Raw genomic sequence first — 14,384 nt, forward strand, 5'->3', positions numbered from 1 at the left:
CAGAGGTGCCCAGAGGGGAACAACTACCCTGTGGGGGATGTGAGGCACCAAGAGGGATCAGTCCTTGAGGGAAACGGGTAGTTTTGGAGGGGCTCTGACTAGCCAAGGTGGTGAGGCTGAAGAAGGAAGCTGAGAACGGCCTCACCTCGGGGTAACTCGCTGAGGGAGCAGCTCTCGGACGAGGGCCTGAGGAAAGCGGCCTCTGGGGGAAGGGAGGTGAGGCGCTGAGGGGAGCGGCCATTGCCTGAGGGGGGTGAAGCGCTGAGGGGAGCGGCCCGGGGAGAGGCGCGGAGGTGAAGCGCTGAGGGGAGCGGCCGCGGCGCTGAGGGCAGCGGCGGGATCGCCCCTCGGTGCGGCGCGAGGCGCTGAGGGGAACCGCTCCCGGGGGTGTGGGGTGGGGGGGCAGCGGGGCGCGGCGGGAGCCGCCCGTGAGGGCGGGGTGTCGGGGGGCGCGGCCCGGGCCCGGGGGCGGCACCGAGGGGCGCCGGGGGCGGGGCCGGCGAGGGCGGGGCGCGGCGGGGGGCGTGGCCCCGCGGGGCTGGGAGGGGGGAGGGTGTATTGTTCCTCGCGCGGTGCATGCCGGGCCCGCCTCAGCCCCCAACATGGCGTCGCGCTGTCACCTGTGTGTGTGAGGAGGGAGCGGGACGTGGTGGCTGCGGGCGGGCACGGCGGCTCCCGGAGGTCCCCGCTCCGCTGGCGCCGCGGTGGCAACGCGCCGCTCCTCGCTGCTGCCCACCGCGCTCCGGCTGTCCGGCACCCAGGCCGCTGGGGACCCCCCTGCCCCCGCCCTGCCCCCGCCATGGGGGGGTAGCGGGACCCGCCTCGCCTCAGCCCTGCGGAGCCCCCCCGCCGTCCGCGCCATGGGGTCCCCGGCGGGCGCTTCGGCGGCGGCGGCCACCGACTCGGCCCAGTGGCTGTCGGTGAAGGAGGAGACCATCTTCCTGCACGACGGGCTGATCCGGGTCACCGACCTGGCCGAGCTGCCCAGCGAGATCATTGGGGTGGCTGAGCCCGGCGACACCGAGCTGGAGGTGAGTCGGGCCCGCGGCCCCCCCTCCCCCGAGCTGAGGGGAGGGACGGGGGTGGTGAGGAGGGTGCCCTCGGGGGAGGAGGGACAGTGGCTGTGAGGGCCTGAGGCGAGGAGGAGGATGGTCTTGGAAGGGGGGGGGTGCAGGGAGGATGACTAGGGGAGGACGGGGGGGCTGGGGTGGAGAATGGTGGATGCGGACGCAGGGTGAAGGATTTGGGGTATGGAGCCAGCTGGTATTGAGGCAGTTCTATGTGTTCTAAGTCAATCGAATTTTATTTCAAATAATGGTGAAAGTGGAGCTGGGCAGGAGGGTGGTGAGGCGCTAATGAAGATGGAGGGTGAAGTGTTGGTGCTACCTCCTTGTTTTGAATCGGTAGGGTTTGGAAATCCGAACCGTGCTCATGTATTTCAAGGTGGCTTTTGGCTCATTTATTTTTATTTATGCTTTTGTATCTTTTTGCTGTTACTTTTAGATGGTTTGTAATTAATCAGCCTTACAATAAGATGCTTAGGGTACTGGGGCGTCTGGGTGTTTTATTTAGGCTGTTGACAGTGATTGTTATTAAAGAGCCCGGAGGGCAGCTGAGATTTTCATTCCAGCTTTTTACCTTCTCAAAACTGCTGGGGTTTTGGCTGCGGGCAGACGGTACAGCTGTTTTATGAGGAAATGGTGAAGGACTGAATGTCACGGATTGTAGGTTGCATCTATTTTGTAGACTGCATTTTTTTTTTTTTTTCCTGTGTGCCTCCCTTCTCTTCTTTCACCCCGCCCTCTTCTCCAGCAATGTGGCTTGCAATGACACAGGGTCTTTGTCAGAGGAGCTGAGTGGTGTGAGCTGAGAGAGGATGGTTCAGCAGGAGCTTTATCTGTGTGCTACGTTAGGTCACAAGCATTTAGGCCGCAAAAGCCTTTAGTGAAGCTTTGGCTGCGAACTGGGGTGTTGCTAAGAGGAACCCATGAGCCAGGCTTGCAGCTCTGAGAACATCATTGTTCACCTTGTGACGTGAGGTCTTTATGGTGTTTTTGAAAACTTCCCACAGCCTTATCTAAGGAAAGATATTTTTTGCTGAACATGCATTTTCTTTTCTGTGTGATGTGACACTGGGGATTGGGATGGGAACATTAGCTGCTCCCATGAAATGGATGTTGGCAAATACCACATGAACAGGCAAAGAGAGACTTTTAAGGTGGATGTCTTATCTCTATGTGTATAAACACAGAATGATTCTCCCTTGTGATCAGAGTCCACTCTGGTATTCAATGCAGCTTGTATTCAAGAAAATATTTAAATTCCTTTACATAGTTCTAGAAGCAGCATCAAGTCTAATAACTGTGTTAGAAAAATACGTGCTCCCACAGCATTATTCTTGTTATATCGTAATGAAGGAGGATATCCTTTAGAAAACAAACTGAAAACCAAACCAAACCTTATTTTTAAGATCTTGCAACCTAGACCAGAAGTATGTTCCAGCATGAAACTTGACACACAGCTTCACTTGACAAACACTTCAGCTCTGGAGAATTTTTTGTTAGTGCTAGGAATGTCTGTAAAACTATAATTGTTTGGGAGAGATAGGGATGGAATTAGTATTACTGTGTCTTGCCCTTTATGACACTCATTCTAGTGTTTCAGCAATCCAGTGCCACAGATTCACATAATTTTTTCTGTGCCAGAGATTTTTTTGCTGTCGTGCATGTTTGCAATGTGAAACTTTAAAATAAATAAATAAATAAGACTTTTTGCTATGGTACTTATTTTGATCTATAGTCTTAAGTGGCAGAATGTGAAAGAATTTTATTTCATTCCACTGAAAGAAATGATGACCACAAGTGACTTTTATTTTTCAGATCTTGTTTGTAAAATGGTTTCTAGTTTTTGGTATTGAGGGGGGAGGGTTAAAAAAAAAAAGTGAAATTTCAAGTGGTGTAAATGTGAACTATTCAGCTCATAACTTTTCTCTGCCTTTTTTGTTAAATGTTTTTTAAAATAAAGGGCTACCTTGGTAAACTGGAATGGCTTTGAGGAGCCATTTTGTGGAAATAGGTGCATGCATCTTATTGAAGTGTGGCCATGCAGTCGACTAATACACTGAATAGCTCATTTGCGCTGTTTCTACTCCTACTTGCAATGTAATAAATATATTTGAAAATGGTCCAAATAGAAATCTCTTGGGATATGTTATTGGACAAGGGTAGGAGATGCTGCAGCTGCTGCTTTGATTAGTAAACTTCTTTAATATACTTCTTGTGCTTCATCAATGGTGGTGAGAACCCTGACTGAATTTATGGTATGATGTGCTTAATTAAAAGATGTAGTGTACCTAAATGGATATTTTTGGGGAAGGGGAAGTATCATTCTGGTCTATTTTGCTTGCATATGTCTTTAAAGAGTTTATTGGTGAATAATGTCAATGTATTTGGATGTGTTTCCTTTGTCTTTCTGTTGAAAGGTTTTGTCTATTTATAAAAAGAAAAGCAGAGGAAAAAATGTTACAGTACAGGTATGTAAGTGTTATGGTACGGTATAAAAAAGGCTTATGAAAATTTATTATTTTCTTGTTTGGACTCCCATACAACTTTTAATTTTTTTTAATGTATTTATATATATGTGTGTATATATATACTTATTTTTTCCTTAATGATAGGTTATGAAAGTGTTAATATTCTTTTTCACGTGAAGGTAATTTGTTCAAAGAGTATTTTTAGGTTTAAAGAGAGTGGGGGTTTCTGGTTTGTTTTTAGTTTTTATGTGATGTAAACACGTATGCCAACTTCTTGGGCTGTCTATCAGCATATTTACAAAGAATATCTATTACCAAAAAGAAAAGGGGCACTTTTTAAATTTGATTAGAATTTTGTAATGATGTGTGTACAAAAAGCTGCTCCTGCTACGGGTTTCCCAATAAAATCTTCTGGTCAAGAGACCTAGATTAGTTAGCAGTTATGCGAGCCTTTGCACCCTTATTTTAAAGCCTTTCATACAGAGAAATGACTTTCAAAGTGCAAAGTCTTCTGCTTCTTGGAGCCAACCTTATGTGACTAACAACTGAAGCTGTTGCCATGACATTTTGTCTGGTCTCTGCCCTGGATGTCAATGCCTGCACAGGAGGGACAGCTTAATGCAAGATGAGCTGTTCTTTAATGTGCCACAATGGAAACTGCAGCACTTCCAGAATCCTCCCAATCAAACATCTTTCACCGAGACAGTAACCCCTGGGAGTGGGGCAAGAGGCATGTCTGAAGGTAGAGGTCCCTTAAACCACGTCGTTTTAATGTGCCACTACACCAGAGTCAATGTGCCGCAATTTATGAGAGCGCCAGCAATATAAATTGCTGTGTTAACCCTTGGTAACTTAAGAAGGACATAACTGAACAGGGATTGTTAACATTGCCTATGACATAGCCATCAGATGATGGCCAAAAGGCATTCGCTCGTAGCTAGGCCGTTTAGTTTGGTTGCCATACGTTACCACTGTGATCCTTCCGTTGGAGGAGGCCTTCGTTCTGATCTTCAAATTTGTAGCTGGTATTTTTATTAGTTTTAAATTTGCAGTATCGTCAATTTTTCAACTAACTAGAGATAGGCTCAGTTATTTTTTTCCACAAGGAAATAAGTGGGAAGAAAGACAAATCTTCAGTATATAGTCACAGTATAAAGTAGAACAACCTTATGTGTCACTCCACGTAACTCGTAAGCACTCTGTTTTACATAACAGCCCAACAGAGGGAATAGGCATTTGGATATCTGTTCTTGCTGCTCTCTTTCATAGCCTGGAAAAGTTGGGGTTTTTCTTTAGTATTTTTTCTCTTTGGTATTTTTTTTTTCCTTTGGTATTTTTTTTTTCCTTTGGTATTTTTTTTTTCCTTTGGTATTTTTTTTTTCCTTTGGTATTTTTTTTTTCCTTTGGTATTTTTTTTTTCTTTAGTATTTTTTTTTTAATGTGGAGCTGAAAGTGTAGCTCCTCCCTCAATAGCTGTCTGGATCATGTATGTTATCTGTCCTCATCTGATGTTTTGACTCTCATCAAGCTCTTATTATAGGACAAAGTATGAGATGCCACTGGGCAGCTGTCACTCTGCACTGCAGATATGTATTTTTAATCAAATGTAAGTGTAAAAAAATAAAATAAAGGTGGTGTCCTTTCATCTTCCCCCCTGTATGGTCTGGTCTTCCCTCTAGGGAGAAGTTGAATAACTGAAGTCCAGTGCTATTTTAGCAGCATGTGCCAATCTTGTGAATAATTCGTGTTCTCTGTCAAAGTGATTTAGATGTGAAGGTACCTGCTAAACTTGAAGCTTTCACCCATTTTCCTGATGGACTAGAAGAAATGTTTTGTCACTTCTCCCTGACTGCTGAAGGAGAGAGTAGTTCTCTGTAATTATCTAGGTCAGAGCTTCCCCAATCTTTCTGGTTGTGACCTTACCTCCATCTACAAGCTTCACCTCTGTCAAGACAGAAATCCCTAATACCAGCATAAACAATTAATTGACTTTTTACTAAGTGGATGACGCCTCTTGGGGTTACAACCTCTAGCTTGGGAACTGCTGATCCAGGCATGTACATCAGGCTTATAACTTTCCTAGTCCTGCCTTTTGCATCCCCTTCCATGTCAAATACTCCAGTATTCCTCTTGGAGCATGTTTATAGCTTTCAGAGTAACGCCAGATTAATCTAGTTCTTGAAGTTAATCTGCACAGGAAGACAACCTTCCAAATGTGAGCCTTGGCTCGCTCTTTTGCACAGGAATTGGTGGCATTCTTTCAGGCATTGCTGTAAATCTCTCACTTGCCCTTTGAGAGGACTTGGAAATCTTTATGGCTTTCCTTTTAAGCTCACTTTCATTAGATATAGTGTAAACCACCAATATTGTGTGATTTAATCTCCAGCAGAGTTGCTGTTGTTATCATCAATTGTCATAAAATGGCACATTTGAATTTATCAGACTTCTAGAATATGGACTACCATGCCTCTTGACTTGTTCTTTTTAAAGTCATGTTTTAGTTATCCTAGTAGAGAAATACTAGAAAACTTCTAAAGGATGATTTTGCAAGTATGTTTCCCAAATATAGTTCTTATTACCGATTGCAGTTGATAAGTTCAGTGATCTGCACTCTCAGATGTTTAAATGACAAAGATTTTTTCTTTACCTTTCACAGACATTTTAATCTACTACTTAAAAGCCAAAAATATTTTAATAAATGAACAAATAAAGAAACAATACTTTCTTTTATAGCAGTTTTTGTGTGTTTACAGCTTGCCTGTACTCTGTAATTCATCTCAGGGATCATCATAATTTGGTAAATTTTTTACCAAAAAAAATTGGTACAATATTGTGTGTGCAGTGAAAGATACAGGTTTCTTAGTGCTTATTTCTGAGCAAGTAATGAGGTTTCTAATGCTTTCACAAGGGAAAATAGCTCATGCTTTTAGCTGAGTTGTTAAAAAGCTGTGCTGCTCCATGTCCAGGATTGTGAATCAGTAGAGGCTTTGAACAAGGTGATACTGTTAACATTTCTTGAAGCAGAAAAAATCAGAACAATCTCAAAACTTAGTTTTCAACTGCAACAGTAAAAGCATAACGTAAAGCATGCAGCAGCTGCTAAGAACCCATAAAATTTCAATACCTAAGACATCAGGATGAAAACGTTTGTACATATTTATACATTTTACAAACGCACAGACATATCAAACAAAAAGCCTTACAGAGGTTTAGAAAAATGTTTTAAAAGAAATCAAGGCAGTGTTTGCACTAAGATCGCTTCCTACTGTGTGTCTTCAGAAATTGCCATGAGCAGAAACGCTGTTACCCAGCAGAGCAACAGCAAGTGGAAGACTAGGAGTAGGTACACAGTGTTGTTTATGGGAGCGGTTTAAATTCTGATGTGTATTTCAGTTTTCAGGGTACCTTTAAAACTGTCAATTCTGGTATTTCTCTTATAGAATAATGTATAAATCTTGTAATTCAGTCTTTTTTACATGATTTCATTTGTATTTCTGGAGATAAAAGAACCAAGTAAACAAGTGGTGCTCTGTATATGTTAACTGTGCAGTACAAGAGGAATGACATTATAGCTGTAACATGGTGTTGAAAGTACAATAGTTAAGTTTTTTTCATGCTGCTGTTAAAGATACCTTATGATTTTGAGGTTGTTTCTGGTTTGTTTCTCCTGTGAGATGGGAATAATACTTGTTTAATACTCAGGGGGGTGTTACAGATCTAATTGATATTGGTAATAAATGTACCGTCTTCAAGAAGTTGTCGTCTGTCTGTGTGAAGTTCAGCCAATTTAATTATGTAGAGAAAGAATTAAATGCTATTCTGGAGATTTAAAGTCTTTCACCTGCAATATGTAACTTTAGGAAAAAATACCCCTTTGTGAACGGTTTCATTGCTCATCATTTCCCTATGTAGTGGAATTAAAACTGATCAATGAAACCAGCATATTCAGCCCGAGACTGTTGGTTAAGCTACTGCACTGGGAGAGCTGTTGCAAAAAGTCCTTGTTCACATCTGTCACTGGCCATGCATTTTCTTCTTTCTTTTCCATTCTAATTCTTTCCATTCTACCTGCTCTTCCATACCAGGGAACTGGTCTAAACCAAAAATCTAGATTAAAAAAAACCCCAAACACACACATCCCCTGCCCCCAGTCATTACTGTCAGCACCAGGGAGAGGATGAAGGGGCAGGAATTTTAGCCAGAGGAAAAAGCTGCCTTTTAGTGGCAGCTCACTTAAATTTACTTAATGTGGTCGCAAAACCTCAGGCTAAAACTTTTCGTGTAGATTAGCATGTCTTAATTGTAGTGCATCTGGTATTTAATATCAGTAGAGAAACACTTTACCTGAATAATAGTGCATGGGAGTGACTGCTTTCTGGAGCAGTATTGGCAAAAATATTGTTTAATGGGAAGAAGTATCTCGTTAAGGTCACGTAGTAGGATGAAAACAGGACAAAAATATGGCAGGAAAGGTGACATCCTCTGCATAGTCAGCGGTCTGAAGTTAAATACCTTTTGTATCTCTCAATGTTGATGTCAACAACCAGAGAGATTGAACTTTGGATCCACTATTTTCTAATTAAAATATTTATTGAAATTTATTTTAAAATATTTTGAAGGACAAGATACTGCAAAATTAGAACAGTGACAGACTTTTTACTAACACAGTTCTTAATTATATGTAACTTCAGGCTGTTAAGCGTGAGACTTTAAAAATCAGAACTTTTCAAATGTCTTTACTAACTAGAAGTAGACAAAGTTGGCAAATAAGTGATGATCACGGTCACAGTGTATGAACTAATTTCAAAGTGACTGAAGAGTAGTTTCTCATTTGCAAAACTGTCAGTGTGATGTATATACCCTATTTGCAAAACCAGATACAGAAAAAGATCTTCTTAAAAAGTGGTGAAGTTTTATTTCTTCCCCTAATTCTAGTGTCCTGGTTACTTTAGAATTTATATTAGGATTACTTGGTTACATTAAATTACCCTTTTTGCACTGACTGCTTTTTTTGTTGTTGTTCTTTAGAAGTTATTCTTTAAACCTTTGTATTTTGTTCTAAAGTGGTTTTTTGGTAAATATTATTGATTGTTCCTAAGGAAAATCTTAATATGCCTTACCTAAAGCAGAAGGACTGCTCTAGCACCACCAATGTACATAAGGTAGATTCTCTCAATTCCCTTTACATTTTAACTGCTACTAAGCATCTTAACGTTTTCATGTCCTTGTTTTCATAGTATCATTTTTCTAGCTTGGCTAGTTGTCTTTTGCTAATTCTGAATATAATCTGTATGTTCAGATTTTGTTTAGTATTCTTCCTTTAAGCATATGTTTGTTTGTGTTTCTAGCTTGATGGTGTGACTGTTACGCTGCTATTTCTGTTAGAGGTTGTCTTTTCAGATTAAGTAGATACTTGGGTAACTTGTTTCATAGCAAAGCAATGTGATTGTTATATCCTTTCATCCTCTTAGATTCTGTTTAAGCCTTGTTAGCCAAAAATGTTTGGTGCTGTGAAGTGCCTGATTATTTACTGGTGCGGGTGACTGCTTGTGATGTGCCTGAGATCTCCCCAAGTGTTGTGTATCGAGGCGGGGTGCCCAAACACCACTAAGAAAAGGATGCTGGAGATCAGTCCTAAATCAGAGCGTAAATACTCAAGTGTAAATACTGAGGCATCAGGGAGGCAGGGGAAAGGGAGTTTTACCTCTTTCTGAATGAGGAGTAGTTGTTCAGTGAAGTGTTGGAGAGGACAGCTTGAGTAACAGACATGTGCATCTGCAGGGAAATGAATCTGTGCTTAATGTAACAAAGAGAATGGTCACATCTCCTGGATACGAAGAGAATAAACTCATCTGGGGGAGAAGGATTGAATTTTTCTGGGGGATTTAAAAAGAGAGATTTGGCAGAGTACACCAGCTTTTATAGCCTGAAGAAACCACCTGTAGTGGGTGCAGCCTGGGGCAAAAGGTGTTCTGAATGGCAGCCTCCGACAGCCAGCCACGTGCCAGGGAGGTCTGCAGTAAATCAGCTGGTAAAGGATGGGGAATAGCTTTCTGATTCAATCTTAGTACAAGTTATTTTAGCACAGATTTTCCTTTCTTCACCTGTGTCTTTTATGAACACTGGTAGCTGTACTGTCTGTTTCCGAATCTGTGAATAAATGTGGTGGGTTTTTTTTCTTGCATTTTACTTTAACTTGCTTTGACTTCAGGTAGCTTCAAGATAACAAGCTTTGTCTGAAGATATGAGAAAACTGTAGTGTGCTGAGGAAACCTTGGCAAGGGCTGTGATTCCTTTGTGAAGCCTTCAGACTATCCAAAGGGAAGCAGTGCATGTGGCATGGGCCAAATGTATTGGGTTAGAGGAGTGTTTTGCTAACCAGTGAGAACCAGAACGGTTCCCTCCTGTGCGACAAGGTCTTAGGAGCGTGTCTGAACCCTGAAAGCTCCCCAGTTGTTTGTGACGGCCAGTCACTGTGAAAATTGGCTTTTGAGACTCCTTTTTGGAGGTACCTCTGAGTACTTGCCTCTAGTCAGTAAAATGTCTGTTGAAGAAAACAGACTTAAACAAAATTTTCTGAAGACTCCTGTATAGTAGTTGACCTTACACCTTTCTCCTAATATCCTGTTATTTTCTGGAAGTACAAATGCCTACTTAAGACTTTTAGATGACATTGAATAGTTAGGTTTTTTCACTGGATCCATAAGCCGTGTATGAAAACCAGATTATGTAAATGGCTTTATTTTCAAAAAACTGTAAGTCCCATTTTAGAATGCAGTATACTTCATATATCGCTAACCCAAATTAATGCATATTTCCTTTATGAAAGACCAAAGCAAAACACTCTTAACAGTTCCAGACAGACCATACTATGCTTATAAAGCAAACTGTGAGAACAGTGAGAAAATAAAACTTCAGCAGGGAAAGGCTTTTCATCAGCATATCTGCAAATACTTGACACTGGCTTCTTGTCTTGATTTATACAAGACAGACTCAGAGATGTAGAGCAATATCAAAGACAAAAAATCCATCTTCCTGCTAAACTGTGGGACCTGAGGAACGAGAGCGTGTGACAGTGTGACTAGTTTTCGTAAGTGTGCCTTCAGTTGGATCCTAATGAGTGACAAAATTTGCAAGGTTAAATTATATCCAAAATGTGGACCTTTGCAGCAATTTTGATTACAGGTTTTTTTGAGAACCCACCAAACATAACTTTGGTAACTTGAAGGAAACTGGAAAAAATGTTCATCAGTTGCAATTGGGACTCAGTCTTTGGTTGCCTTTGCAATTTGGTTGAAATAAAGCAGTTCTCATGTGTTTGAATATTTAAACCTTCCACTTGTTATTACACACTGGGTACAGATTTGGCTCAAAGTCCACATGAGGTTGTACAAAGTTTATGAATTAATTGTTATAATTTAGGTGGCCACAACTTTTTGAAATATTACCTGGCATGAATTCCAGGTTTCCACTATATTTATAGGAAGGGGAGAAGACTATAAGCAGCTCCCCCCGCAGTGGAAGTGTAATCTAAAAGGGAAAGCCAACTAAGCATACCACAACTTGTCTTTTGTGGTGTCTTTGTTATTAGTATAGCTAAAGACCATAAACCTGTTTTCTTCAGCATGTAATTCTCAAGATGGAAACAGTAATTCTCTTTTTCCTCCATTTCTGCAGCTTGTTATCACTTAGTAGAGGATCCATCATGTATTTAGTTTAGTTCAAGAAAGTCAAAACCAAACTGTTTTAGAAAGTGATTGCATCTATAACAGGAAACAATTAAACTTATTTTTGTGGCAATAGAACACAAATTAACATGAGGTGGTTATTTTAAACGTATATGTGGTTTAGAGACTAATATTCTTAATTTCTTTTAAGAAATTAATTAAAAGAAGTTCATTATTTTAGGAAGCTCCGATACTAACATCTATTCAAGTGTAATTATTGTGTGAATTACTTTAAAGTGAACTTTTCACGACTCTAATGATAAGTTTTCTACTGAAAAGCTGTTTCATTGACTTTAGTAAGGGTGTTTGTAGAAATGGCAGATGTGATTTGTCCTGAAGCCTTTTATCAAGCTGTTCAAAATTCTACAATTAGACATAAACATCTATTTCGTATTCTGTATGACTACTGCCTACAATTAAAAAACCAACAAACAACCCTGTATGAAATTACCCATTGCATCTCTTAATCTCTCACATTCTTCTTCCTTTTTATTTATTTTTTTTTTAAATTAAATGAGGGAAGGACAGTTTTACAGCATAAAGATGGGCCAAAGAGAGTGTGTTTGGAGGTGGATGAGATGAGGCAGTGTGACATGCAGGCAGAAGGCCTTTGGACACTGGATCCGAAGTATCAGAAAATGTTTGGCTCGCTGCTTTCCTTGAGGTTGCCGTAGCTTAAGTGATTTTGCTGATCTCAACTGTGGTTGTATGCTGTAGGGAGAAAAGCTGCCTGTAATTACTTAACAGTCTGAGTTCTTTCAAGTACCAGGCTGGGTACTAACCCATAAATATTTTTCTTTCTGTCATGGTTTACTTGTTTTCTGTTGTTCTAACTCTGTCTCCAGTTTTTCTTAGAAGTGCCGAAAAGGCCTCTTTCTTCTGTCTGAAATGATGATGATGAGACTTTTAGGTTTTTAAACTATGGCAGCAACTGGAAATATTTTGAGAAAGGTGTAGCTAAGTGCAGTGTGATAAAATTGAGGAGGAAAAAAAAAATGGGAGGGATTGCTTACAGCACAACTCTTGGTTCATTTCAGAGAACTAGTTTGTTTGTTTGAGAAAGCTCTAAAACTAGAACATACACATTCTTACTACAAAATATTGTTGACCTATTAGTTTCCGTAGAAGGGCTCTAAACTCAGCCCCTGGGACCCTCCACCCCCTCAGTCCTTTTGAAGTTCTTAGCAAAATTGCCTTGATTACAAAAAAAAATGCTCCAGGGAAGGCGAGGCTTTATTTTCAAAGATAACTATTTGTATGTATTTTTCTTTAAGATCTATCTTACTGTTGGTTTAGCATCACAATCGAAAGTTGAAAAATCTCTGTCAGCAATCCCCAAGGCGGGGGGGTTCAGTGACAGTGCTGACTCAGCAGTAACAGACTGTACCGCTTGCATGCTCTTTGGCCTCCAGTGTTACTTTATTCATGCTCAGAAATTTAAAAAAATAATAATGATTACACAATTTGTTGTAGAGGACAGCTGATCTAGAAATCATACTGCAGGCATACGTTACTTTTTTTTTTCCTTTAAGAAGAAAACCTATATAAATAGCAACTTTTTCCCTCCTTTCAGATACTAACATTTGAGACCAAGAATCCGACGGAGCTGGCTGAGCGCTTACGATCTGTGTGTGGAAACCAGAGCAATGCTTATGCTCGACTGCTGGAGTACCGCCTGAACGCTCTGCGGGGACTCTGGAACGCCCAGCGCCAGCTGGCCTTGGAGGAGCAGCATGACCGGGAGAGCTCCGGGGACGAAGAAGCACTGGCCTTGCTCAAGCGTCAGGGCTTGTTACAGCAGCCTGAACAGGCACCGTTTACTTCACGGATGGGGCTTCTTTTGGTCTTTCCCCTCATTCAGTCTCAAAGTAGAACAGACCCTTCTCTCTGTAACATAACTGCTGAGGTGCTATTGAATTGCCTTCGAGACTGCCAGCCTTTGAGTTTGACTAAGGAACCAGCTGACTGTCTTAATGGGATAGAGTCTTTGCTGTGCTCCTGGCTGGAAGACACTTCTGCTTCAGGCCAACAGATTCCATATAAGCAAAAAGAAAATGCTGCTGCTGCCCTAGTTGCCTTGGCTTGTGCAAGGTAAGGAAGCTGCACTGAAACATGTTGTGGTTGATATTGGTGGTAAGTGTTTGCACTTAAACATAAGAATCAAAAATGATGTGACCACACTGTTGATACTAATTTTTGGTTTACACTAGTGTTTTTCTTTCTAATATTTAAATATTGGTTTGGAAAGGGTGAAGCTGATAAGCTAAGCGTTTATTTTTTGCATGTGTTTAGCATATGTAAAAACAGAAGGATCTAGGTTAGAAATGCCTCTTGTGCATATTGCTGCTTCTACTGCAGTGATCTGTTCTAGGAATGGTTCCAAATGTTTTTATCATGGAGGAGAGTTGTCTCACTTTTCCCTTTGTACTGCCCCTTTAATCCCGTAGTTTATGCACCTTCATTTGGCTGTAGAAGGCATTACTGCCAAGTTTCAGGGCAATTAATTTCAGATTTCAGTGGTGCCTGTGAGACATCTGGAGGCATTTTTTCATTTTGTGGCTAGTGAAGAGTTCAACCAGTGTGGGTTGAACCATCCCGTGCCCTGTATGGGTTTAGCACAGCATCAGGTGATTGAGGACAAAGTGGCCTTAATTGCTTTTAATAAAAACTGGTGCTTTTTAGGGGATGAAGTGTGGGGAGAGGGGGAGGAGTATATAAAGCTTATCTTCTGCAAAGCCACATGAACGTGGGTCTAAAGTCACTAGTAGCCTTTTGAAAATCTTGGCTTTAATGTTTCTCAGATTGCAATCTTGTCTGTCAAGTTTAACTCTGATTTAAGATGTTTAAGTTCTCAGGAGATGTCATGATTTGCTTTAGAAAAAGGTTTATTCAAATGAAGAACACTTAATTTCTAGTGTACTTGTTCTAATGAAGTCAATGAGAAATCTACTGTATGTGGCAAACTCTTCTGCACTGACAGCCGCCTTATCTAAAAGGCAGTGTACTTGAACAAAGCTCAGATAAATTGGATTTGATAAACACGATCTCATTAATTTTTTTTCCAGATGTCAATTTTCAGGAGGTATGGGATGTTCTTTTACAGCTGAATTTGTAAAAGAGCTAAA

The 14,384-nt window shown here is 41.1% G+C and overlaps 1 protein-coding gene across 6 annotated transcripts in view; it reads left to right on the forward strand.

The window, feature by feature from the left end:
• The first annotated feature begins 590 nt into the window (after window positions 1-590).
• The window catches only part of HECTD4 (HECT domain E3 ubiquitin protein ligase 4), a 79,033-nt gene continuing 65,239 nt past the window's right edge, over window positions 591-14,384 (forward strand). For all 6 annotated transcript variants that reach the window (XM_074843964.1, XM_074843966.1, XM_074843968.1 and 3 more), the window contains exons 1-2: window positions 591-1,031; window positions 12,833-13,350. In XM_074843964.1, coding sequence (XP_074700065.1) covers window positions 861-1,031; window positions 12,833-13,350 — 689 coding nt within the window. In that variant the 5' untranslated portion in view covers window positions 591-860. The remainder of the gene's footprint in view (window positions 1,032-12,832; window positions 13,351-14,384) is intronic.

Source organism: Strix aluco, chromosome 18 (assembly GCF_031877795.1).
Source record: "Strix aluco isolate bStrAlu1 chromosome 18, bStrAlu1.hap1, whole genome shotgun sequence".
NCBI classification, from domain to species: domain Eukaryota; kingdom Metazoa; phylum Chordata; class Aves; order Strigiformes; family Strigidae; genus Strix; species Strix aluco.